The sequence below is a fragment of the Polistes fuscatus genome, unplaced genomic scaffold, assembly GCF_010416935.1.
Source record: "Polistes fuscatus isolate 324 unplaced genomic scaffold, CU_Pfus_HIC Scaffold4, whole genome shotgun sequence".
NCBI classification, from domain to species: Eukaryota; Metazoa; Arthropoda; class Insecta; order Hymenoptera; family Vespidae; genus Polistes; species Polistes fuscatus.
This window is the reverse complement of record NW_025113118.1, coordinates 3,604,270-3,630,338: the sequence shown is the minus strand read 5'-3', so window position 1 is coordinate 3,630,338 and position 26,069 is coordinate 3,604,270. Positions and strand designations below refer to the sequence as shown.

The following is a 26,069-nucleotide window of genomic DNA, read 5'->3' as shown; positions in this document are numbered from 1 at the left end:
TTTATTGTTACCAAAATTAAATACAATTCAATGTAAAATTAATTTAAACACGTCCTGTCAGAATATTCTCTTCCTATTCGTACGCCAACAATTCCGTTAATTGTTAAAACATTTCCAACAACAACAACAATGCGATCACATCAATTTCATTACAATCGTTGCATTCAACACTGCACAATTAATTAATCCAATTAATGCGTACGAAGAATTCGTATCTAAAAACAAAACTTCTCGGCATAAGTTTAAAATATATAATATAAAGCCTAATAGCAAAAAGTAGTTGCATCTGTGCGTTGTTTGTTGGTTGTTTATGTGGACAAAACGGTGAAACACACGCGGATGTTGAACACCACGTGCAGAACAGCTTCGAACGGAAAGATGTGTGATGTGGGAACGACGTGCTCTCTATTCCGTGCGAAAACTTCCCTATCCCCTCCTCCCCCTCCTTCCCCCTTCTCCCTTTCCCCTATTTCTCTTTCTCTTTGGCTCCACATCTCTTTTTCTGTTCATTTTTCTAATTTTTTCTTTTTTCCCCCCATCTCTTTCCGAACAAACTCCGACAACGTTTTTCCTTACGATTAAAAATTAATCTTTTTTTTTTCTTTTTTTTAATAAAATTTAATTGTAAAATCACACATTTGTATAAGGAATTGTAATCCGAGAAGAGGAATAGGACAAAAGGATAAATGTGAATACACGAATTGTCCCTGGGTGACTAAATTAAATCCTAAAACCGGGGGTTGGGGTGGAGGTTTGCAATTAAATAGGAAGAAATTCTGATCGGGGGCGCTTGGTTTGGTTGAGTTGAGTTGTTTGCATTTCTTCGGATTAGCCACTTAGAATTTTCACGTGCCCTTTTTTCGGAGACTCTCTTTAAATATTCACGATTTAAATATTTATACTTTTGTTATCTCATCTTAAAACTCTCGCGAATGCCTTCTTCACAACTAAACTAAACTAAACTAAACTAAACTAAACTAAACTAAACCAAACTCGACTCTATCTGCAATTCCTTTAAATTTAATTTCATTGCTTTGAAGTACATTTGGTTTCTTTTCTTTTTCTCGGCTTGTTGGACGTATCTTTTTCTTTTTTTAAAGTTTTGGCTTTCGTGTTTGTTTCTTTATTCTTCTTCTTCTTCTTCTTCTTCAATGAAAAAAAAAATAGATATATATATAGTCAAAGTTTTCTTCTTCTTTGATAGAAAGAATAGTCGAATTTCTTTCTTGTCTTTGTATAATTATCGTTAAATCGTATCACACCAACTAAAATTAAACGTTTAACGTAATTATTCATAAGTTATGGGAACGGAGAAGTCGAAGGGGGTAGTTTTAAGGTTAATTAATTATTCCTCTCTTTCGTATGCAACATGAAAATTTATCGAATCTACGGACATTGGCCCGGAATATACAGAAATAGGACGATCGATCGTGTCCGGGGGTCGGTGACTCGAATAAATATTCTTCTCTCTCTCTCTCTCTCTCTCTCTCTCTCAAAGAAGCAGAAGCCATTGATCGACCGATGGTTAACACTCCCCCCTCCCTCCCAAAAAAACTACATTGTTGTTTCATAATAATACCATCACTTTCTAGATAATACAATTTAATAGAATTCTTCTTCTTTTTTTTTTTATTGATTATTATTATTATCATAATTGCGTACCAATCGTTCGCATTTGTTAGTTAGACGAATTTAAAAAAAAAAAACTAGGGTAAAAAATCGATCGAAATTGATTTTCTATCATTTGGATTTGTTCGTGTAATTTTGTTAATGACGAATTTATTCGATGATTCAATTAGACTGATTTTACTGAAGTAAAACAATAGTTATAAAACTAATTGTAAATTACGTACGATGAAGAGATAGATAGATGGATAGATGGATGGATGGATAGATAGATAGATAGATAGATCTGTCGTACTTTAAATGGGTCTCGACAGTGAGTCATCGGTCATCTTTAATACTTTTGACCTAGATCGTGCATTCGGTACACTGTTACGAATTGATTCGTCAACGGTCATACGTACATGTAGACTTTTGTGTTTGTTGGTTAATTAGAACAGTGGATTGATTGTGAGTTTAGAAAAAAAAAAAGAATATAGAGAAATAGAATTTAATTTATAATGTTTATTAGCATATAAAATATAAATAATTGTAATAAAAAAAAAGAAAATGTGTTTATTTGTTGACACGTAATAACGTGCCGTCAAAATTAATTACCATGATTATTATTATTATATATACATATATATCTTCTTTTACTGATTTAAAATAATTTTCAAGATACTTGCGTTTCGATAATATAAATTATAATAATATTTAAAAAGAATTTTTTTGCGAAAGAAATATTATTTGTGTATTTCTTTTTTTTTATATATATATATATATATATATATATATATATAACGTTAGATTAAAAACTTATTTTAACCCAACGAAGTAACGAATTAATTATTTCTCCATTTTAATATCTCACGTGAAACTTAGTTCAACGATTCAAGCATTCCATTTTGTTTCGTAAGTTAATATAATCCTAACTTTAGAATTTAATTAGATAATATATTTTGGATTAAACATTCAATTTTGACTTGCACGAGTTACGGGGGTTGATTAGAGAAGCGATATGAATGCTTCAAATTCTTATGATCAAATTGTTTATGAAAAGTTTATGTACTAATCCTGTTAAAGGGATATATTAGGGTCTTGGATGAACGTATCGTGTTTGGGTTCGACAACCCAGTACGTATCCGTTACATCAAACTGGACAGACGACTCGGATTAAGCTAACACAGCACGATACTTTAGTTTCATACTTTCTCTATCATTATATTTGTTGCGTAACGACGGCACGCTTGACCTAACGCGATCCGATTGGTTGCTGGCAATAGTTACTCGAGGAAGTGAGAGGAAACAGAGTACTAACACGTTGTGTGTTGTGTTGTGAGACTCCTTCCTTGGGTCTCCAGATCTAAGACAGAGAATAGTAGTCTGATACTACCGCGAAATCTATTGTACCAATAGAACACATAGAATGAACGAATGAACGAACGTCTTTCTTAGCTGATCGAGGTCACTAATCGTATGTCGTAACATCCTATAATCCAATCAGAAATCGATACACCACCTATTTACTCGTGTATAATATACAGGGTGGTTCCAACCAATTATTTGTACACCTAAAGATTTTTTGTTATTTGTTATAATATTGAAAAATGTTATAAACCCAGCTCATATAGCACCAAGAGAGAGATACACAAGGTAGTGTAAAATATTTTTGTTTGCGTTGGTGGGATTGTTAGATTGTTCAGAAATTGATACGCCAATAATCTAATTAGAAATCGATACATTATCTATTTACTCGTGTATAATATACAGGGTGGTTTCAACCAATTATTTGTACACCTAAAGATTTTTTGTTATTTGTTATAATATTGAAAAATGTTATAAACCCAGCTCATATAGCACCATAGAGAGAGATACACAAGGTAGTGTAAAATATATTTTTTTGGTATTTGTGGGATTGTCATATTGTTCGTATTCCCCAATTTCTGAACAAAAATTAGATTTAATTATCGACAACAATTCTGGGCCTAATTGTTAAGATAAATTCGTTAATTAATAATATATAGAATTTTTTTTTTTTTTTCGCGAACAACAAACCACCTAATGGGCAATAATATTTATTTATAATATAATAATCATTTGAATTTTAAAAATGTTCAATGGTTGCATCTTCTTACACAACGTTGGCATGCAAGAAATAGTAATGCTCGTTCGTAATTTTCTTTCGTTTATTTCTATCTTATAATCTTTTTTTTTTGTTCCTTTAGAATACGACCGAAGAAACACCGCTCCTTCAGAACGTCGGAGTTTAATCTTTCAAATACAAGAAGTACTCTGTTTTATATCAAACATTCCCGACGATATGTCTCATCAAATTTCCTCCTTCGTTCTCGTAGTATTTATTTTCCTTCTAAATCATGATTCGCTAATATTTCATTAGCCCGTAATTGTTTAACGAATTTCAATACTTTTACAAACTTTTTTGTTTTGTTTTATAAATCAGGAAACCGTTGTCCTATTTTAATTCTGACGAACTATAAGTTCAAAATATTCAAGCGTTATATTTAAACACAAATTGTTAACATTTTAAATCGTTATAATATGTTTATAAAAATATCGTTAGAAAAACAAATGATAAATCGAATAGTTTGATTGATTGACGGAACGTTATAAATAATGGTATTGCTAAAGTAACGGCGAACGTTTATTATTAAGAGAAATCCCAAAGAAAAAGATAGAAAGGCAGTTTTTATGAAGAAGAAAGTAAAGCCAGTAAAAAAGAGTAAGAAAAAAAGGAAAAAAAAAAAAATAAAAAAAAATAAAAAAAGATAAACGTGCTTGGTAAAAATATACCTGAAGTATCGGTTTTAGTTCTAGTTTCTATTCTACCTTTTGCCATGGAAATAGAACAATGCAAAGCCTTTGAAAGTTTCGATCTGTATTTCAGCAACCAATCGGTCGTATCACTTCTTTCGTTGCCTTTTTTTCTTTTTTCTTTTTTTTTCCCTCCATAAGAGATGAAGTAATAAATAATTTGGCATAATAATCGCGGAAGAAACTTCGATTCAACAATTTTTACGCGACTTATGCGATTCATTGGAAATTATAATACGTTTACCGGTGTACATAATTACTACTAATTTTCTATTTTTTCTTTTTTTTGTAGATTTTCAAAAAGATTTAGATTTAAGTCTTGAGACGAGTGTCGAATACGATTGTCATTTAAGGTATTATATAACGTGACGTTTTATACTAATTTACAACAAAACAACCGTGCACCTTTACCACCCACTATCACCACTTAATTAAATCCTAACAAAATTCTCTAATACATTTATATTAAATTATTAATATTATTAAATATAAATTAAATTATTAAATAGTAAAAATGTATACACAAATTTTTCTTTAGATACAGGTTCATAAATTTGGTTAGAGATCGTCATACGGTTTAATAACTATGCTAATATAATTTAATTAACAAAAAAAAAAGTTAGTTTAATAAATCCGTTCGCCGGACGAATCGAAACTTGAAAGAAAATCAAATGATCGTAATAGAAAGAAAAAAAAAGTAATTAAAAAGCACAATTACAGGAATTTGATAACGATATAATATTAACCAGGTCGAGTTTGAAATTAGTTTCAATATCCCGTTAACGGTGTTTCGCGATTTGCCATGGTGCGGAAAGATTATAGCAACGGGATCAAATACGAAATGCAGGCCTAGGGCTACGGATTAGTAAGAGTAGTAGTATATATAGGTTTTGGGGGGTGGGGGGTAGGGGGTTCAACTTTGTAGAGGGTGCAACTTGGTAGAGGGTGCAAGTAGTTGGTTGAGGGTGTTAGCTAGAAAGGATATGGTGGTAAGGGGGTATAGGGGGGTTGGTGGTTGGGGGGTTGGGGGGGTGCCGTTTTCGCTCATCGCCTTAGCGCCATTTCTACTCTGATTTATACTCCGACGGGGGTATTATCGATTTTCAAGGTCTGTGACTGCTGATGATGGTACGCGCCCCGAGTCTTTCATCCATCCTCTATATCCGGGACAAATTTTCGAATTCAAATGAATTTCAATTATCGTTACGTGATGAGACTTCTCCTTTCGAATGGACGAATAAAACTTCCCCCCAACCCCACTCCCATCCCACTTTTTTCTTACGCGATCTGATTTTTTTTTTTTATCAAGGATAAATGTAAAATACGCCAATAATTATGGAAATATTTTTCGATGCATTAGAGTCAATCGTTTTTAAGCTTACTTTTAGTTTATTTATTAAGATTATTTACTAGATTAGATTATTTTAATTATTATATTATTATTATATTAATTATATTTATTATTATTATTATATTTATTATTTATTAGATTATAATAATTGTGTTTTTTTTTTGCGTTTTTATATGTAATATATAATTTAATTAATCGGACAATTTATTTGATTTATATATGAACGTTATCCTTTATTTTTCTTTTTCTTTTTCTTTTTGATGCAATAATTACGTTTAAATCATTTCTTTCGTTTTTAAGAATTCATATAAAAAAAAAAATAAATTCATCATTCGATCGCTCATTTAACATTGTTAAATGCAAATTAAATTATTTTTTTCTTGCTATTTATACGTAATAAGTAATTATAATCTCCGTAAATTTAATCAAATACTATAATAATACTAATAAATATAAATACTATAAATACTAATAAATTATATGTTAACACAATCGTGACGCGTCGTGGCAAAAGAAAAAAAGAAACAAACTTGTACAGAAACTTTCAATTTTCTTGAAGGATTCCCTTTCGATACTTTCCAGTCGTATTTATATGCGTGTATGCGTACGAAAAAGAAAGAGAAAGAGAAAGAGTTCAACGAACTCCATACATCGAGACTTTCTTCTTCTTCTTCTTCTTCTTCTTCTTCTTCTTCTTCTTCATCTTTCCTCTTCACTATACGCATTTCAAAGATCCTCAATTCGCATTCAAGTTCACCCAACTTTCGTAACGTTTAATCATTTAAATATAATTACAATTATTTACTTTATTCTTATTCTGTAATATATTTTTAACAGACCGATAAATTCATTTCATTTCTTAAAACGTTAGAAAAAAAATAAGAAAAAAATCATCCTCAACTCTTTCTCTTTCTCTCTCTCTTTCTCTCTCTCTTTCTCTCTTTTTTTCTCTCTTAACTTATGGCCTTCGTCTCTTGAGAAGGTCGTTAAGGAAAACACTCGGAGCATTTTATTCGATTCGCTTTTAGTTATATACACGAATATACATATTTATGAAGCACTCAAGAGTATCGTACGGGTCGAAAGGGAACATTTAATATTCGTACGAGTCGGACCAATGGAAGTAAGTTATTGCGATGAAAAGAGAGAAAGAATGAGAATGAGTGAGTGAGTGAGTGAGTGAGTGAAAAAATAAAAGAGAAAGAGATAAGCGAAGGATACGATGAGATCATTAAATTTTAGAGATCCTTTTTTTTTTCCCCTTGTCGAGTCTAGAAGCAAATAAATAGCAAATAGTCGTATATTTTAACATCAAGGTTGATAAATGAATGAGTTAAAAATATTATTGAAAGAATATCTTAACAATTATCTTGAGATATTTAATATCTTCTTTAATTAATCAATCTTATGTGTATAAACACACACAAATATTATAATACCATAAATAACAATTTGTAATACTTATATTTATCAAATTAATCATTATTTATTTCTTTTTATACGTTATATTTAAACATAAAACAACAAGTGGATATAAGAAAATTTTTGTAAATACACGAGAAACGCATTTCACTTGACGTTATTACTGGGATTTGATCTAATAGACTCTTGCGAATTGAATCAACGTTAGAACGGAAGCTCGTAAGAAAGAGGGAGGAAAGAGTCCCCCCTTTCAATGGGGGAGATAAGAAATAGAAGAAGAAGAAGAACAGGGTGAATCAATAGCCGACGACTACGCGGCATCGCTGCGCAACTTTCCGATGAAACTTTAATAAAAACGTTTCTTTGAAAAAAAAAAAGAAACAAAAAGAAACAAATAGAAAAAAATCGAAGATCAATGAGACAATGCATTAACAATAATATATAATAACAACAACAACAACAAAAAATTGCATCACAATTTTCTTGAATCTTATGAATGAAACTCAACCCCCCACTACCACCACTTCCACTTATATAAACAAATTATCAGATTTATTATCATAAAATTACACGAACAACGCGTATAATTAATCATGCTTAATTAATGTACATTCTCGTCTACATATTCGTGTTAATGTTTAATGTTCATGATTATGCTAGTTATTGATTGGCAATGTTTCATTCCCCTGTTGTTGTCACCTGGTGTTGGTCAGTGGGTCAACCTGGACAGTACAACTCACCTCCCATCCCCTTCTTCTTCCCCCCCCCACCATTTCTCACGTTCACTCTCACGCAGGCTTCGTCGTCGATATATCTCACATCCTAACCAGTCCTGTCGCAACCATTTACCACTTGGCCATTACAATATCAATGGAGATAACATTTGTTTGCATAAACCTGTTACTTAATGTGTTACCGACAACCCGCGTACGCGTAATTGTCAAGATAATTATGATAAAAGGGAATATAAGTGAAAACATCGAATTAGTATATTTGACGTTGTTATTTAGATTATAAAAATAAATGAAACAATGTGCGTTACAATACATCCCTATTCTCTCTTCAAAAGGTTTTGCGATTTTGGTAAACTTTCGTAATATTATCGAACACAAATTGGTCTAAACGAAATTTTATTATAGAGTGAGGGGTGGGGAGTTTATTAATTTTTGTTATAATAAATCAATTTGAATGACGCGCGATTGATGATTAGTCACGTTGGTTTTGATTATTTGATTTGTTTTCTTTTCGTTTATACTTTTACGTTTTATTCGTGTTGTAGATGTTTGAAAGAAATATCACGAATGATCGGTTAACGGAATATAGAAAATAATTTTTCATCACGATCAATTGGGGTTTGATAATAAATTTATTAATATATTGATGTAGCGAGAAGAATGTAATTAGAAAGATTTAGTTGTTGTTATTGTTTAACGAACGAAATTTCATTCGAACGGATTTTTATTTATTTTTACATTATTTATATTTATTTATATATTATATATTATTATTATTATATTTATTATTATATATTATTATTTTTATATTATTTATAATTAAATTAATATAATTATTTAATAAGCCAACTTTTGATCACGATGAATCGGGTCAGATAATAACAAATCTCTTAATATTGGTGTTCATTTTCAAATTGCTATAATATATATTTTAATGATTTTACAAGCGAGTAGAATGTTATTAGAAAGTTATGGGTTTTTTGTTTGTCGTTGTTATTGTTATTGTTTTACGAAAGAGTACTTTAATTCAAGGATCATCGTCGGATGGGTTGAAGATATCTCACGTGTTCTATACTATAATATTATTTCCAACAGTCTCAAAAAAAAAAAACAAAAAGAATAAGTGTCTCCCACAACTTTGAAATAGTAATCCAAGAGCTCACTTTATTCACTCGTCGAATCGTACATCAGTTCTTTTTTTTTGTTTTTCTTTCTTTTTTTTTATGTATTACTTCAAGCCTTTGCAGTATCGCGTCGTAATTTCCGGTTAAGCGAATACACGTATTTATTTATGCTGTCTAAAGCTTTAACCAGCCCGTAACCCAACGACGCCTTATAAATTTGATGAATAGAGAAAGAGACAGAAAGAGAAAGAGAGAAAAGATTTTTGAAGGGTTTTACGCGTCTCTATAAAGTTTGCCTTCAGTTAAATGAGAATTTTGATAATAAGTGAGCAAACAAACAAACAAACAAATGAATAAACAAACGATCGCAATGATTTTCAATTTGCCAAGGTGTCTGTCATCGAAGAATAATTCTTTTAAACGAATAGTATTTTTTATTAACAGATTAAATGAAAATATTATATATATAAATAATATATATAAAATATATAATTAATATTAATTAATTCCAGTTCCATTTAATTAATAATTACAGAAAAGGGGGGACGAGAATAAAAGGATAGTCCCTACAGTTCCGAACTTTTTAATTTCAATCCAATATAAAATAATATATAGTTTTTTTCTACAATATCATTTCTTTTTTTTTTCTTGTTTCATTAATCAAACCGTACAAAAATATTTCTTTTATTTTGTTTTAAATTCTCTACACAGTCGTACGAATAAAAATCGATCATTTGCAAGTGGAAAGTTATTGTCGAACACAACCTTCGATTCTCAGCCCAGTCCCCCTCCCCCTCCCACCCTCTTCCTTCCCCCTTTTAATTGTATTTATTTCTAAAAATAATACCATCCCGCGATTAATTCATTCCGCTTTTGTTAAAAAGGAAAAAAGGGATGAAAATATTTGCAACTATTTGGAAAGAAAGTATACGGTATAAGAATAAACAAAAAGAAGTGGAAGAAAAAAAAATAAAATAAAAAAGTGCAAAGAGAAAAGTAACGGTAGAGAGTAGTAGTAGTAGTAATAGTAGTAGTAATAGTAGTTTCTCTTCAGTCAGTTTCGCGAAAGAACGCGAAATTAACGAAGTGCTTCGTCTCTCGTGGGAGTAATGAGCGATCGTGCGAACATAGTTCACTAGGAATACGTATCCCGTGTAAAAACGTGTGTTACACATTTATATATACATATAAACGTATACCCATACGCACACAGACACACACACACACCATTCTCTGTTGTCCTTTTCAATTTCCAGAATATATATTCTCGTATAGGATTTGTCCCCAACGTCTCGTGAATATTTTTGGATATATATTTCTTTTCTTTTCTTTTCCTTTTTTTTTTTTTTGACGAATAGCAAAAAAAAAATAAAAATAAAAAATATACAGACACAAGTAAAAAGAAGACGCGACGCGACGTTCTGTCCTTTTTTTTGGTTTTGATTTATTTTTTTGTTTTGTTTGTACGTACGTACGTACCTATTTTTTTGTATTTGCTTCCATTCGAATGGATCGTAATCAACATTTTTTTCAATAAAACGAACGGTGAAAAAGAAAATTAATAAATTGACATTTTTGTTTGTGTTTGATTAATGTATATTATAATACAACGTAAATATCGATTATATAATTAAATGGAAACATAATATAATTGTATGGAAGTACTTATTGGGATCTTTAAACAATCCTCATTTGGTTTATTATCTATGACTGTGTTTAATACAATCCTATGTAAAAAAAAATCGTAAACTTTGTAAAGAATATCTTTGATATATATTTATATTGTATATTATTTGATAAATTTTGTCCTAATAGAGGAATTATCGTTCGAAAAATTCGTACATATTTTATTTTATCCTTGTAATCCACGAAAAAAAATCAAAATTGATTAAACGTCTCGTACTTGTTTTTTCTTTTTTATTTAAACAACTTAAACTACAATCAAATCTTGAAAAATAATTCGACAATTTTTGTTGTGATCGATGAACAATTAACGATAAACCCTAAAACACAATCCTACTCTAAATCGAGTTTTCTATAAGTGTGTTGTAACCCTTTTTCAAATTAAATTTAAACAAAACTACTACGAACAAGAAAAAAAGAAACAAAAAAAAATATCTCTAGTAACGCAATTAATAAAAATTAGAATAATTCGTAATATATCAATTGAACAATCAATTTAATACCAAACGTATAATAATATATTTATGAATAATTGATCGTAACAATAAAAAAAGCAGATATTACTCCGTACTATCACTAATTATTTATTCGCCTAAAGCAAAGCGGGACGGGGGGATTAATTAATGGAAAAATAAAAGTAGTGCAGTTTTAAATGGATAAGAAAAAAGTAATTAGAAACAAACAAACAAACAAAAGAAAACAAATGGAATAAAAATGTTTTCATTGTCCTGTAAAATATAAGATTGTTATAATAGTGTTTTTAATGTCTCATACAGACGGACAGACGGACAGACAGACAAACAGACAGACAGAAGACAACCCCGTCGTAGAATGTACATGCCTCAAATGTATAGGACACACAGGTGGAAAAAAGCCCCTTTCCCCCCTCCCCAGTGCACGGTCCGTAGCTAGGCTGCACTTATAAAATATGCATCTCGCAATCACGTCTCTTGAATGGGAAAGAGAAAACAGAAGGGCTAAAGGAAAAGGGCGACAAATTCGATACCACCATGCTCGAGGTTGCAGTCGACAACGTTTAACACGAAGAGGAGAAGTAGGGGGTAGGGGGGGAGAATGAGGAGATGGATGATGGTGGGGATGGAATGGGAAGGTGGTAGGTAAGGGAGAAGGGATAAAGAAGGGTATAAGGGTGATACCCGCTGAAACTGCGACTCTTATTCTGTTTTCTCTTCCGAGGCACACGATGCATTGCTTAGTTTGCGAAAAATGTTCATAACTGGCCGATCCTACATATCACCCCACCCCCACCCCCTATGCCCCCCTCGTCAGTCCCAGGTTGTTGTCGTACGTGATTTCGAAAGATTCTTTTTTTTTCTTTTTTTCATCGAACCAATGAGAAATGCTTCCATGAGAACTAACTTTATCCGAGATTTACCTGATTACCCACTGGTGTTGCACTGCTGTCGCAGCTGTTTCTTCATTTCTTGTCGCAGTTAATCGACCCTTTACTTCAACTCATCTATCGAGATTTTAACCCTTTCGATACTAACGTATCGTTCAAATGTGTATGGTTTTTTCTTTCTTGCTTTAGCGGATATTAATTCTTCGAGTGGTGAATAGTACTTTTTAGTCAAAGTGTTTTTTAAGGGTGGAATAGTTTATTATTAGTGTGACTTGTTTTTTTTCGTTTTTATTCATATTATTTAATTAGATTTTAATAATAAAGTATATATTTAATAATCGAAGTGTTATTTTTTTTTTTTTTTTTTAATATAATTTTTATGTGACAAGAAATTAAAACAATAATCAATACGCAATTAAACGTTTACATTATTTTACATTAATATTCAACGTTACATTTTATTGCAAAGTATTATGAGGATGGAATATTTTAATCAACATTTTTATTATACGATTGTTCAACACACACTTACGTAGATTATTTCTTAAAATATTATAGATCATTATTGTTTGTCAATTCGTTTACTATTATTTGTTTTATTAATTTGACTTTGTTCGAATATATAATAAATGAAAAATCTCCGTGTTGAAGATTATTAATTTACGGTCAGTTCATTAAAGTCAAGCAACAACGTGGTTACGGTTAATAAAATGAATATACCGTTGATACAACACAGACAGAACCTTTTTCATAGTATTGGATAGATGTGAGAAAGTGTTAATAAAGAAATGATTCGAATTCGATTAAAATGAGAATAAAAAAGACGTTACGTAAATTAAACTTAAATTGTTTTATTTTAAAATTTAATATTATACGTGTTGCATACTTTGGTTTTTTTATTTTTTTGTCGAAGGAAATAATTCATTGCATCCGTAACAACGTTGCTTGGATTTATTGTGCACGCGAATGTCGCAATAACGGCGACAATGAAGTGCAGAAATGTTCGTATATTCAAATTTTCTCTAAATTGTTTTAATTCATGCGAAATATTAACAGATTACTATTATAGTTAACGATTTATAATTAACTTTTCAATCCTTCCCAGTATTTCAATGTACGTAAAGAACGTACGTCACATTGGTAATTCAACTAAAGAATTTTCATTCGATTAATGAACTTAACGTTAATTAATTGCCAATTTCTAATGTATTCGTTATTATATTTAATATTTCACTTTGATTTAACGTTTAAGTTGATTGTTCAAATATTTGGACACATAGACACGCGTCAGAATTTCGTTTGAAACAAAAATTTGTCGATAAATTTCTCATTAATTGTTACTTTCATTTATCTGTAATATTCAATTGATAATTTCATGTTTTATTTAATTAAGTAAATTTTAAATGAACATATTATTTTTAATTGGAAAAGTTTCTTATTTCATTTTTATTTCTTCCCCTCTGACAATCAATAGTTATAGTCAAATGAAATCATAAATAAATGATATAAGTATACTGTAGATAGTATAAAATGTAGGTAGATGTGTAAATATACGATGACACGCACAGTCTGTATCGAATTTTCGAGAATTTACGAGCTTGACCAGTTACGTTATGGGTCTCCGAGGAAATGGTGTTAGCTGGCTCAGATACTACAAAACTTTCTTCTTTTCTCATGGGGGTGTTCCAGACAATCCAGACAGTTCGTTAAGTTCCTAGAATATATATACACACTCGTATATGGGAACATTTTTCTTGCAACGTTAAGGAGACCAATGTGGAAAAATTGTCAAAATGGGAATGCTAATAAAAATGTGTTTTATATTATTTGTCATCTCTTCTACCAGTATCATAAATAAAAATAAATATATAAATAAAAATAAAATCTCTAAAGGTAAGTCTCTAATTTTTCCAATCGAATATTATAATTCAATAAAGTAACAACGACACACTTTGAAAATATATAAATTGTTAATAAATTATCATCATCCAGTACTATTAAATGGTTTTAATATTATTTCCAAGATAAACAAAGATAAGAAAAGATTGGAAGTTTAGTCACGTGCATTTGACTAGATGATAGGATATCCGAAATACTTAAGATCAACTTTTAACCTGATTCAAAGCGGCACCACCAGCAGCAGCAAGCATCATGCGAAAGTCTTGAAAAGTCTCTTTGATAAGTCTCGAAAAGTCTTTTGTCACTTTTGTTCAACCGACAATGAACTCCTCCTTCTGACACTATGACTCTTCGAATCTGTGTCATAACTTTGAACCTGATTCTCGTAGCTTATAACTCTTCAAAGTTTTCTTGCTCTCGTTAACTGATACGTTTTGAAAATTTTCTAATTTCGATATTATTTCTTTTTTTTTTATTTCAATATAATAATTCAATATAATATTTGATAATGGTATCCACATCGATATAATTTATTTAAAATGCGTTTTAATATTTCATTAAAATAAAAAATAAAAAACAAAAAATGATGTTAACATACTTTGGATTGGATACTACTATGAATTTGTGAAAAACATAAAAATATATATATTTTTGTGTTGTTGTTGGTTGGTGGTTTTCGTTTAAAATGATAATTCAACGTTTCCTAAATGAAAATGCGAGAAGTAACGAAATGAAAATAACGCTTGCAATTAGTTTCAAAACGAATTGAAACGACGAAACCGTGTAGCGGCAGCAGCAACGCACGCATTCATGCGTTTTCGAATTTTAAAAGCGATGTTATATCTTTTTTTTTTTTATTTTTCTAGAACAACATGTTTTTTTTTCTTTCATAACGGTATAATAAATTTCTCAACAATTTTTATTTAAATATACGATTAAAATGTTGTCACTTTTATCTTTGTAATTAACGAACGTCATATTCCTAATGATGTCCCATAAAAAAAAAAATGATACGACAATTGTGTTCCTATTTTACAAGTTAACGTTGTACGATTGTACGAAAATAAAACTTACCGGTTTTTTGTTTAATCCTAAACGTATAATAACACTTATAAATTAATGATCGCGAGAGATAAAACATGGTGGTAGTTCATTAAATGCAAACCAATACAATTTGTTTTTCCTTTCAGGTCGGACGGTCGATGTCTGATGGCGCGAGCTGGAACCCAGCGCTGGAGAAATCCTACTCCAGAGTAAGCAGAGATTCCTTTAAGCAGGGTTTCCATCTTTACCTTTTCTTTTTCTGTTACAATTTTTAACCCCATTTTTAACATCAAAACTGTAAATATCCAACCAACTTGAAAAATCAGGAAAAACTTCAATCATCGATCGGTTTGTGTATTCAAACTTGCTCACCACTCCACTGTTCACCATCGTTTAAAGGATTTTTTTTCTACTTGTGCAAATAGTTCGTAATCATTTCAAAATCATCGATAACTCGAATTAACTGATAATACGTTGAAATTGTAACTGTTCATTACAATTACACCTGCCCAAATCTTATTTCGAATTAGGACAAATGTTTGACGATAAATGACTATAATCTCGGGTTTAAAATGATTCCACTTGTGAAATGTCTCAGAAAGATTTTCTAATGAATAAAATTCAATTGGTAAAATAGTTAGAAAAATTTTGTATTGTTTTTAAATCGAACGATTATTATTTAAAACAACTAGAGGTACGAAACCGAAAAAAATACGGTGTTTCTTGTAAGCATCGATAAGAAATAGAAAGAATAATGGTGGTGGGGGGTGATGGGGCTGAGGCGGGGTTTAGATTGGAAGGGAAAAGATAAAGATAGAAAGAGAGAGAGAGAGAGAGGAGAGAAATGTGCAGAAACCTCGAGTATCTTTGATCAAAGGCCGTCTCGATTGGATGCTCTGTCGTGATTCCGGACGATGAATAATTGAGGAGAAGAGCGTCTCGGATAAATTTCACGCTGTAAGCACTTTTTTTTTCTATTCTACGACGATGGAACAACTCGCCGATAAAATACCGGTTTATCGATTGTTAATTTTCGTGTTTATCGTCTTCTAAACAGTTTTTGTTATTTTCTTTCGCTTTTTATTTTATCATTTTATTTTTTTCGGTGAAACTTACCGACCGTAGGTAAAAAGATAATCGTTTGATTTTTGATGAAAAGGAAAACTGTTACGCGTTAACCTTTTAAAAATATTATTCAACGTAAGTGTTATTGTAACTAAACTTTTTCTCTTCATTAAACGATATCTTAGCGTGAATTAACGTTGAAGGTTTTTGAAGTTATATTTCTTTTGGCGCGTTTGGGAAAAAATAATGAGAGAGAGAATTTTTACGATGCGCGCGCGCACAGCGACACGAAATTAACAGCATGAAATTAGTCTCGGTATTTACGATGAATCATGACATGAAATTAACACCATGAAGTTAGTCGATGAATCTCCCATAAATTTAGTGTTGACTGATATCTGATATCTAATAGTGTTGACTGATATATAATTATCTATATTCAGGATATTTTTTTTGTTTTTTTTTTTCGAAACGAGGAATAAAGGGATACAACTAATCGATTATAATTTTACAACGTTTATGCGTTAAAACAGACTCAAGCGCCATATTGAATTTCATTTATCTTTATCAGAAAGTAAGAATACGATTTAAATAAAGCTATACAATTAATTATTATTTTTCCAATAATTGTAACGATGTTTCTCTCAACTTATGATATCACAATACCTGAATTTTATTTGAATAAAATAAAACAAAACAAAAACATGATTGATCCGTTTACACGTAACACGGTTCAATTAATTGTTGTTATATTACAATGAGTAACACGAAGTATCAATTAACAAAGTTGTATTCGAGAAATTGTAAAGAAAAAAAAAGGAAACAAATGTACGTTAAAATGAAAATGAAAATGAAAATGAAAATGAAAATGAAAATGAAAATGTTAGTACGAATGTAATCGGATGCATCGAGGACGAGTTCGAGGCGTCCTTCCGGTTGTTACACGATACTTTTTCGAATGGAAGAGGAATGGAGGGATGCTGGTAGTAGTAGTGGGGATAAAATAGAAAGAAAAGAAAAGAAAGAAAAAGAAAGAAAAAGAGAAAGAAAGAGAAAGCTAGAACAGCTCGGTGATTTTATCTTTCATTGAGGAACAAGGAATCGATACAAAAGACAGGATGTTTCCGAATGTCTCGTTAGCGAGAGTTAAATCGATGGAACCAGAAGAGAAGAAGTAGAAGAAGATAAAAGAAGAGAAAGAAAATAAAGAAAGAGTAGGGATTTTATAGATCTGTGTGTAGTAATAGTAGTAGTAATAGTAGTAGTAGTAGTAGTAGTTCTACCCGGCGCCATAGCAATATTCCCTCGAACTACTACATACTACTACCACTTTCCATAACTCTGTCTTGTCCTTGATATATATATATATATACGTGTTTATGTATGTATATATGTATGTGTGTGTGTGTATGTGTGTGTATGTGTGTGCCGTCGCGCCGAAGCCGCGTTCTTCCGTTTTATGCGGTGCTGATTAATGCACGGCGTAACGGGTCGGATTAATTATTAGTTATTGACTGACGAGAAAGAAAGAAGAGAGTGGGGGGTTGGGGGGGGAGTGAGAGAGAGAGAGAGAGAGAGTAAGGTGCATTGCCGCGTAGGCCAATTAACTACTTACAGGCTTTTCATCGACCCTCGACAATCGCCGAGATCGATTCGGGGTGAATAACTTTTCCAACGAGCTTTCGTGTTTTTTTTCTCTTTTTCCTTTTTTTTTCCTAACCCCCCTCGTGCCCCCTTTATCAACGGTATCGTTAGCACTGAAATCACTCTTTTCTGTCTCTCTCTTTCTTTCTCTCTTTCACTTTCTGTCTCTGTTTCTCTTCTTCACGACCTATCCATCTGGTACGTACGTAGATACAAGCCTTGAACGGGGTTGGGGGTTGGGAAGCGGGCACGGTACACCTTTCATCCTTTAGCCTTCTACTCGTTTCTTTTTTTCTTGCCGTCTGTGCGTAAAGAAAAAAAGAGCAAAGGAAGGTTCTTACTCGAAGGTATCGCGTCGTGTCGTATCGTACTGTCTTTCTTTTATTTTTTCTTCTGCCCCCCTCCCTTCCCTCTATCCCTTTTTTTTAATCTTTTAATTTCAAGAGAAGAAAAGAAGAAGAGATTTTTCTCTCGAGAAAAAGAGATAGCGGGGGGAGGAGAAGAGGGTGTGTAAGTTTCTAGTTTTTAGTTCAGTTCTTTTTTTCCTTTTTTTTTTTTTGTTTGTTTCACTTGGAATCGTACGGTTATATCGAAAACGTATGAAAAAGGGATTCTTAGACGTTGAGGAATTTTTTTCTTTTTTTTTTTTGTTGATAATAATCAGAAAAATGTATCATTAGATGAATCAAGAATTTCGTTGAACGATGTTGGAAGAAGGGGGTTTGGATGTTTAATCTTGGGAGTTGATTTTAAACAAAGAAAGATAGCGAGTAAATGAGTGAGTGAATAAGGGTGAGTAAGTTGGTTGGTTGGTTGGTTGGTAATGTGGTGGTATGAAGGAAAGGGTGGGATGACGTTACATACACGTGTATTCTCTCGCGAGCAACCCTATCTCATTGCGTTTACAGTATACTCTCCCCCTTATCTCTATATCCATCGTTCCGTTCAGTAGACTGCCCTTTAATCCACCTCCTGCCCTTATTACTATCCCTAATGACCTAGTGGTGGACGATCGGTGTGTTTACCGTTACGACAGGATCAAGAAAATCCGATTTGTTAAGATACCCAAGGGTGGGGTGGTGGTGGTGATGGTTTATACGTTTCATTAGGGGCCTTTTTACTGTCGAAGTAATTTTAGGCGCACGCAGAATAATTGAATTAGCGTGTAAAAGAAGGGTTCGCGTTAAGTACACCTAACTTCGCAAGGGAACTAAATTTTTTTTTTTTTTTAGGAGCAGGGCTGGGGATTAGGGATCGGATTTGGTTGTTTTTTAATTTATTTCACAATTTAATTTGCGATTTGATTTTTTTTTTTTTTTTTATAGGTGGATAGGTGGCTATACGAAAAAAACAATTTTTTTTCTGCAATTTTTGTTATCGCATATTTTTTCTTTTTTTTTTTTATATTTGAAAGAAAAAAAAATATGATTTGTGAAGTAACCAATAGGAAAATATTAATAGAACAATTCGTCGAGGTTATTATTAAAATTGTTGCTATTGACATGGTAAATATTATATACGTGATCTCAATTGGATCGATAATAAACGATTGATATTTCCTAGAAACAGTGTGTCAGTGGTGAATTTCCTGCAATCATTTTCACTTCTATCGTCGGTTTATCAACAATCCCCCATTTAAACGGAATCTCCGGAAGCCGATATACGTCTACCGTGAACGTGCGAGCGTGAAATTGCAGATAGGATAACGTCAGCCCATAAGTTCCCGATTTGACGTTTGGTATTGGGGCGGGTGAGGGGTGGTGGTGAGAGAGGAGAGACAACGTTACAATTCCGTATTATAACTGAATTACTAATATGCTAGTTATAATATTACAATAAAAACAAAAAACTATGACGATTATTGTAGAAATTTATTCTATGACATAAATCGTTAAAAAAAAAGAATAAAAAAGAACTTATATTATACATGAAACTTATAATAAGAAAATTTCTTTCCCGATAAAATAAAGATAACAACGTTTACGATGAAATAAATATAATAAAATTCATAAATTAAACTTCGTTAATAAGATTTATCGTTACGATTGAAAAGTACACTTTTCTTTCTTTTTTATCAATTAAAAATCGTACCCACTTCCAGCAATAATTATCGTTTAAATATTTTATCATATTCATCGATTTTCGTTACACAAATTAACAATCCATACAAAAAAAATAAAATAATATTATCCGATATTCGTCATTTATATTTATTTCATTAACATAATTAGGTATTTAAAATACGTACATACCTACCTACCTATGTGCACGTATGCGTACGTATGTATATACTTTCTTTTATAAATCTTTTCCTTTAGTTTCTTTTGTCTGGTTCTCTTTACACACTTGTATTTCACATTCGACATTTTAGAAAGAAAGATCATCGCGATGATTTGCAATGATTCGTATTCTTACCCTGAGATCGTGGATGGCACCGAAAATTGTGATGAATGAAACCAACTATATTCGTAGGTAAAGAAAAATTATCAAGCGTGTGTTATACTCCTTACTTTTTTGTTTCTTTTTCTTTCTTTTTTTAATTTATGTTCTCCTATTCGAAAAGACGTTTCGCGCTCGAGAGAGCATCGGATCGTTTTTAAAACGCGCCGTTGATTTCACGAGTGGGTGGTGGTGGGTGTCGGAGTTAGGGGAGAGGGGTAAGGAGTGAGGGGAAGAGGATCGAGCGTTTCCTCGTTCTTTTCTGCTTGATTTTTTTTTTTCCTTTTTCTTTTTCTTTTCCTCCTCCTTCTCTCTCTCTCTCTCTCTCTCTTTCTTGATGGTAGTAGCTCCTACGTGAAGAGCCCTTTATCCTGCTGAAATTCTAAATGGGAAAACTCTCTCTCTCCGATATCGTAACTCGACTGATACTTTTCTTTTTTTTTTTTTTCACGATCGTGAAAAAGTTTACCGTATTTTACTATTTGTTATTAGCCTTAAAAAAGAAAAAGGAAAAAAAAGAGGCAGAAGAGAGAGAGAGAGAGAGAGAGAGAGAGAGAGAGGGAAGGGTTTTGGGATTTAAGGGGGTGGGATGAGTGTCATCCGTTTCCTTTGAGATCTGCGAATTAATGAGACAGAGGTCAATCTAATTTACATCCTTTAATTAAACGACACGTGACACGGGAATCTGAAATGCTAACCTATCCTCCTATGGGGGTGGTCTGGAGAAACGCTTATCGTCTTCATATACATCAATCTCGAAACTAATTTGAAAATTACGTTTAATTTGGAGGAAATTGCAATACACAACTTGGCTGATTGATTGGCTACCTGATGTGATGATAGTGATGATGGTGGTGTTAGTAGTGGTAGTGGTGGTTAAATTCGATCGATATCTCGAAAATATCATTCGATATGGGCAACATATTTTAACGTCCGTTTCATTCATAACACGACTCACGTGTCTCGATAATTAATAATAATATTGATTTAATTATTACATTTAATTTAATGTTTTCTTTTGTTTTTTTTTTTTTTTTATACAACTATTATTCGATCGGATCAATTGTATACAAATTGATTTTAGGATTGAATTATTTTTTTAATCGATTAAATTAAAATCAATGTAATTTATTTCATTGACATTGATTAACAGATTTTCATAATTATCGGCACGTATGATTAGTCGTGATAATATTTAAAAATAAATAAATAAATAATAATAATAATAATAATAATAATAATAATAGTATAGTGAGGGGTTTTAAATGAAACTATAATATAATTGACGTCAATCGGTTGTTAAAAATATCACTGATCGTTTTCCGTATTCTAGCTTCTGGTTAACTTAAGTTCCCTTTAATAATTCAAGCCTAAGAATTGGAGAAAAAAAAATAAACCCCGTAAAAAAAATCAAATAAATATAACAGTAAACGAAGTATTAGCAAACCCTCTGTAACCACTTGATTCGAGTTTCTTGTTATCGTCGTCGATTCTCCGATATTTTAACTTCAATTAGGTTTTCATAACAACAGAGCACTTACAATCTCACTAATATAATTTCTTATTCACTTCACTGATGCAATTCAATTTTAACAATGATTTTTTTTCTTCTTCCTCTCTCACTTCTTCTTAATCATCGTCATCGTCTTCCTCTTCATTATTTTATTTTAATAGTTTCGTAGAATATATTAACACGTACATATATGTGCTCATAATTATAAAAGTGGTCTAAGTCAAAAATTTACAAAAAAAGAAATAAGTTCATTAATTATTTCACACAACATTATTTTCAATGAAAATTATTAATATGAATGGTTTAAATGAACCGTTAGATAGTGTTTATTATTACAATATTATATATTGTAGAATTCATTTAGTGTTCAAATGTAATCCTTTAAATATCTTGAAACAAAAGATATATGACTTACATTAGACCACTTTCATAATTATGAGTACATATATATATATATATATAAGTTTTATTATATACACGAGTATCGTAGCCAATATATACCAGCAAGAAACTCGCATCGGGACGAGTGAGTTCAATGGCCGGAGGTTGCAGTCCAGGTTATATGGGAGTAATGGCGACGTCGTGTCGCTTCACGAACGAACGAACGAACGAACGAACGAACTAACGTACGTACGAAAATTGACAGGACTGAAAATCCCTACGATAGAGAGGGATGTTAGAAATTATATTATCCTGGAAAATGTTATATATACATATACACGCCAAAAGTTACGAAATCACATATCGAAAGTTTCCAAGTAACGAAATATTTATGACACCCATGGTTCTTCAAATTTTTGTCTACTCGCCGAATATTTATGTATTGTTAAAATATTTCTACGGGATTTCATTCCTCGTAAAGAAAAAGAAATAATTAATATTCCCAAAATAATTATATGATATTTTCAAATAATTATATAATAATTAATATTCGCAAAAAAGTATAATAAATGTTACATAAGAACAACGATTCCGTGAAACGTTTGAGACAATTCCCATGGAACGCGATTGGCAAATAACTTGACCATTATTTTTGTACAGAATTACGTTGATAAGAAGAAAATTGCAGCAAGGATTTAATCGATATTTCTAAAATAGGATTTTAACATATTTTTACAAAAGGACAGAGGATGAACCAACCACCCTTTATGAATCAACGAATAACACGAACCTCCTGTAACCTTAATTCGAACATCAATTTTCATTATTTTTTTCTTCTTTTATGACTCGTTTGCACGGTAACCTATCGTTAAACTGAGATCTAATACGATTTAATTTGAATACAATACGTGTCGATTGAAATATAGTATAACTGTAAGAGTAACAGGAAAATAGATCTTATGCACGAAGAAGAAGAAGAAAAATAAAGCAGGAAAAGTTGAAAGAATTGAACCGCAAGATATCATCATCTTACCTTAGATTCGAAATAACACGATTTCTATTCGTTACCATGTTGAATGATCCTTATTGGCTAGCAAAAAAAATTTTTTTCTATTAACGAATAAGAAATACTTGACAAATTATTTTGTTTTATTTAATCGAAATTAAAATCAAAAATCATTACCACGTTGAATAATATTTTATTGGCTGGCAAAAGGATTTATTGAAACTATTTGTTGTTGTTATTGTTGTTTTTTTTTTTTCTTTGTATTTATGAATAAGAAATACTTCACAAATTATGTTTTATTTATTCGAAATCCAAAAGAAAAAAAATTCGAAGAATCGTTGATCGATTGATGCCATTTAAAATTGCCAATTGTCGCGTTTTATATTTCGAATCATGAGTAATAATAAAAATGAGCGAACGTAAGACGTAAATGAGAAAGAGAAAGAAAGAAAGAAAGAAAAAAAATAAATAAAAAGAAAAAAGAGAACCCGCAAGACCGCAAAAGCCAACTGAAAAGTGATTCAAAGTGACACGCGAGTGGTGGAACTTAAGGAGGTCGTTTCCGGGTTCAACAGCGACCACTTTTCTGATCGGTCATGGCTTCGAAGACTGTTCAAACTCGACCATTCGTTTAAAAATAATTAAAAAAAAAAAATAATAATAATTAAGACAGAAAAAGTAACCTTCGAGAATAACCCCAGACAAAAGGGGAGGATATTCTTTCCTCTATGAAATTCCGTTAATTAGTTTTAATCGACTCAACCTACTACTCGACTTCTTTTTCATTTCTAATCATTCCATCGATCTTAATTTTTTGCAGTTAAATTTACGTTTGCATATTCATTTCAAGATCATTTTTCATAACTAATTTATATTTTACCTTTCAAATTTTTCTTAATTCTCTTCCTACTTCTTATTATCTTAGATATTGTTGGATTAGATCAAACGAAAAGATATTTGTATGCGTGTGTATGTATGTGTGATATTCACATAATAATAAAAACAATTGAAGAACTCAAATAAATCAAATGTGATACGAGTATAACATTCACGTTCACGTTAAAACCGAGAGTTTTTGTTAGTTGATTAAAATTGTGTCGTTAAGTGTTATCACCTTTAAGGGCTTTCAATTATCTAGTAGATCGATCGAATTTGTAACCGTCATTAATTTTCGATTACTATACTTGACGTTGAGCAATCCGTTCTATCCTACTCTTCTATTAATTCTCCATTTAACATGATCCTATGGTCTTAACATTAAATAACACGCAAATATATATATATACACACACACCTTGATTCTATTTTTACACAATAGATAATATGTTTAAAAAAAACATATTGAATCTGTCAAATAAATAGAAGATTGGTTTTCCAGTTCTAAAGATAAATCGACAAAAATAACGCAACGAATTTTGAATTGTTCAATAACGTTTTTCATAGAATTTAATTCGATCGTTTTAAATCAAAACAAAAATCGCGCGTATAGATAAAAAACACAATTTCGCATATAAATGATATTGACGGGTGATGTGTTTATTTAATTTATCATGATATAAAATAAAACAAAAAAAAAAGCAGAAAATCTAAACCAAACAATTAAGTACATCAAATAATAATGACAATGTAATAATAAAATCGCGTTAAATAATTCAATCAAAAATAATCTATCAATGTGATTACAATCAAATAGAATCATTAGCTAATGCATTGATCTTAATTATTCGTTATCGATTTATTCGCTAAAAGGATCCTCCTAATCCAACCTGATGTGAATTAGGCTTTGCGGTAATTTCCCATAAACATGATTGCCACATAGAATTCCACTGTGAGTATTCATCTTTTGTACGTAATCCACGAAAACCCATACATATCTCTATATATATAAAGCAACGTGAGAATTGCCATAAATTGATTCTAGGAAAGAAATTTTCGTGTCTAACTAACTAATATAAGTTTCTAAACCTAAAGTCTAAAAATATCGCTTACTATGATAATAGAACCTGATGGATATTCTTGGTACCGACACGCCCATGATTGGTGCCTCTCCCACCCCCTCCCTCTCACCTTCTCCCCACCCACCATTCTTCAGACTAACCCATGATAATACGATTTGCAAAGAACATACCTTGCTGCTATCCATCAGTAGAGCTCATGCTTTTAAAACGATCGACACTGTAATTATAATTCGGACCAATGAACTTCTTCCTCCTACCTTCCCATTATCCATCCTACGTATTCTCATAATCAAAGTGAATTTCACTTACGTTTTAACACCCGATTTTTTTTTCTTCTTTTTTACTTTTTAAATCATTTTTTTTTTCTTGCTAACGAACAAAAATAGATAATCATTTTCTTTTTCTTTTTTTATTTCTTTCTTTCTTTCTTTCTAAGAAAGTAAAACGAGTCGTAATTTTGTTTGCCGAAAGTGGAACTAGAATTTCGAGAAGGAGGAATATTAAAAAAAGAAAAAAAAACAAAATCCCCTTTTTTGTTGGATTCTTTCACTGTTACGAATACGTGAGAACAAGGGCGAAATGGTTTCGAAAAGTTTTGAAACTAAGACGTCAAAAAATAATAGTAAGTTTGACAGGAAAGAACTATGTTTTGACTTCAAACTTTTGCAATTGAATTCAATTTATAACGCGAATTGTCATTTGACATCATGAGAATCGACATAACAATTGATGAATTTTGTCGAATAATTGTTAAGCACTATTAAAAATCATAATTTAAAGCTTTTTTTACGTTATTAAAACTCAATAAGAAATTATTTTGAAATGAATCGCCATTAATAAACTGGGTAAAGTTCAATTCAACATCGAAATGAGTTAAATGTGTTTAAAATAAAAACAAAAAAAAAAAGTCGATTAAAATTAATTCGATAATATTCTTACACTTTTACCAATCTTTTCAAAGATCTGATTATCTTGCCAAAAAGAAAAAAAATAAATAAACAAAAAT

General features: G+C 31.2%; 1 protein-coding gene across 1 annotated transcript in view; it reads left to right on the top strand.

Annotated features, from left to right (window-relative positions):
• The window catches only part of LOC122520572 (AF4/FMR2 family member lilli), a 77,785-nt gene that overhangs the window by 8,542 nt on the left and 43,174 nt on the right, over positions 1–26,069 (top strand). The window contains exon 3 of the mRNA XM_043640672.1: positions 15,204–15,266. Within this exon, the coding sequence (XP_043496607.1) occupies positions 15,223–15,266 (44 nt within the window). The 5' untranslated portion in view covers positions 15,204–15,222. The remainder of the gene's footprint in view (positions 1–15,203; positions 15,267–26,069) is intronic.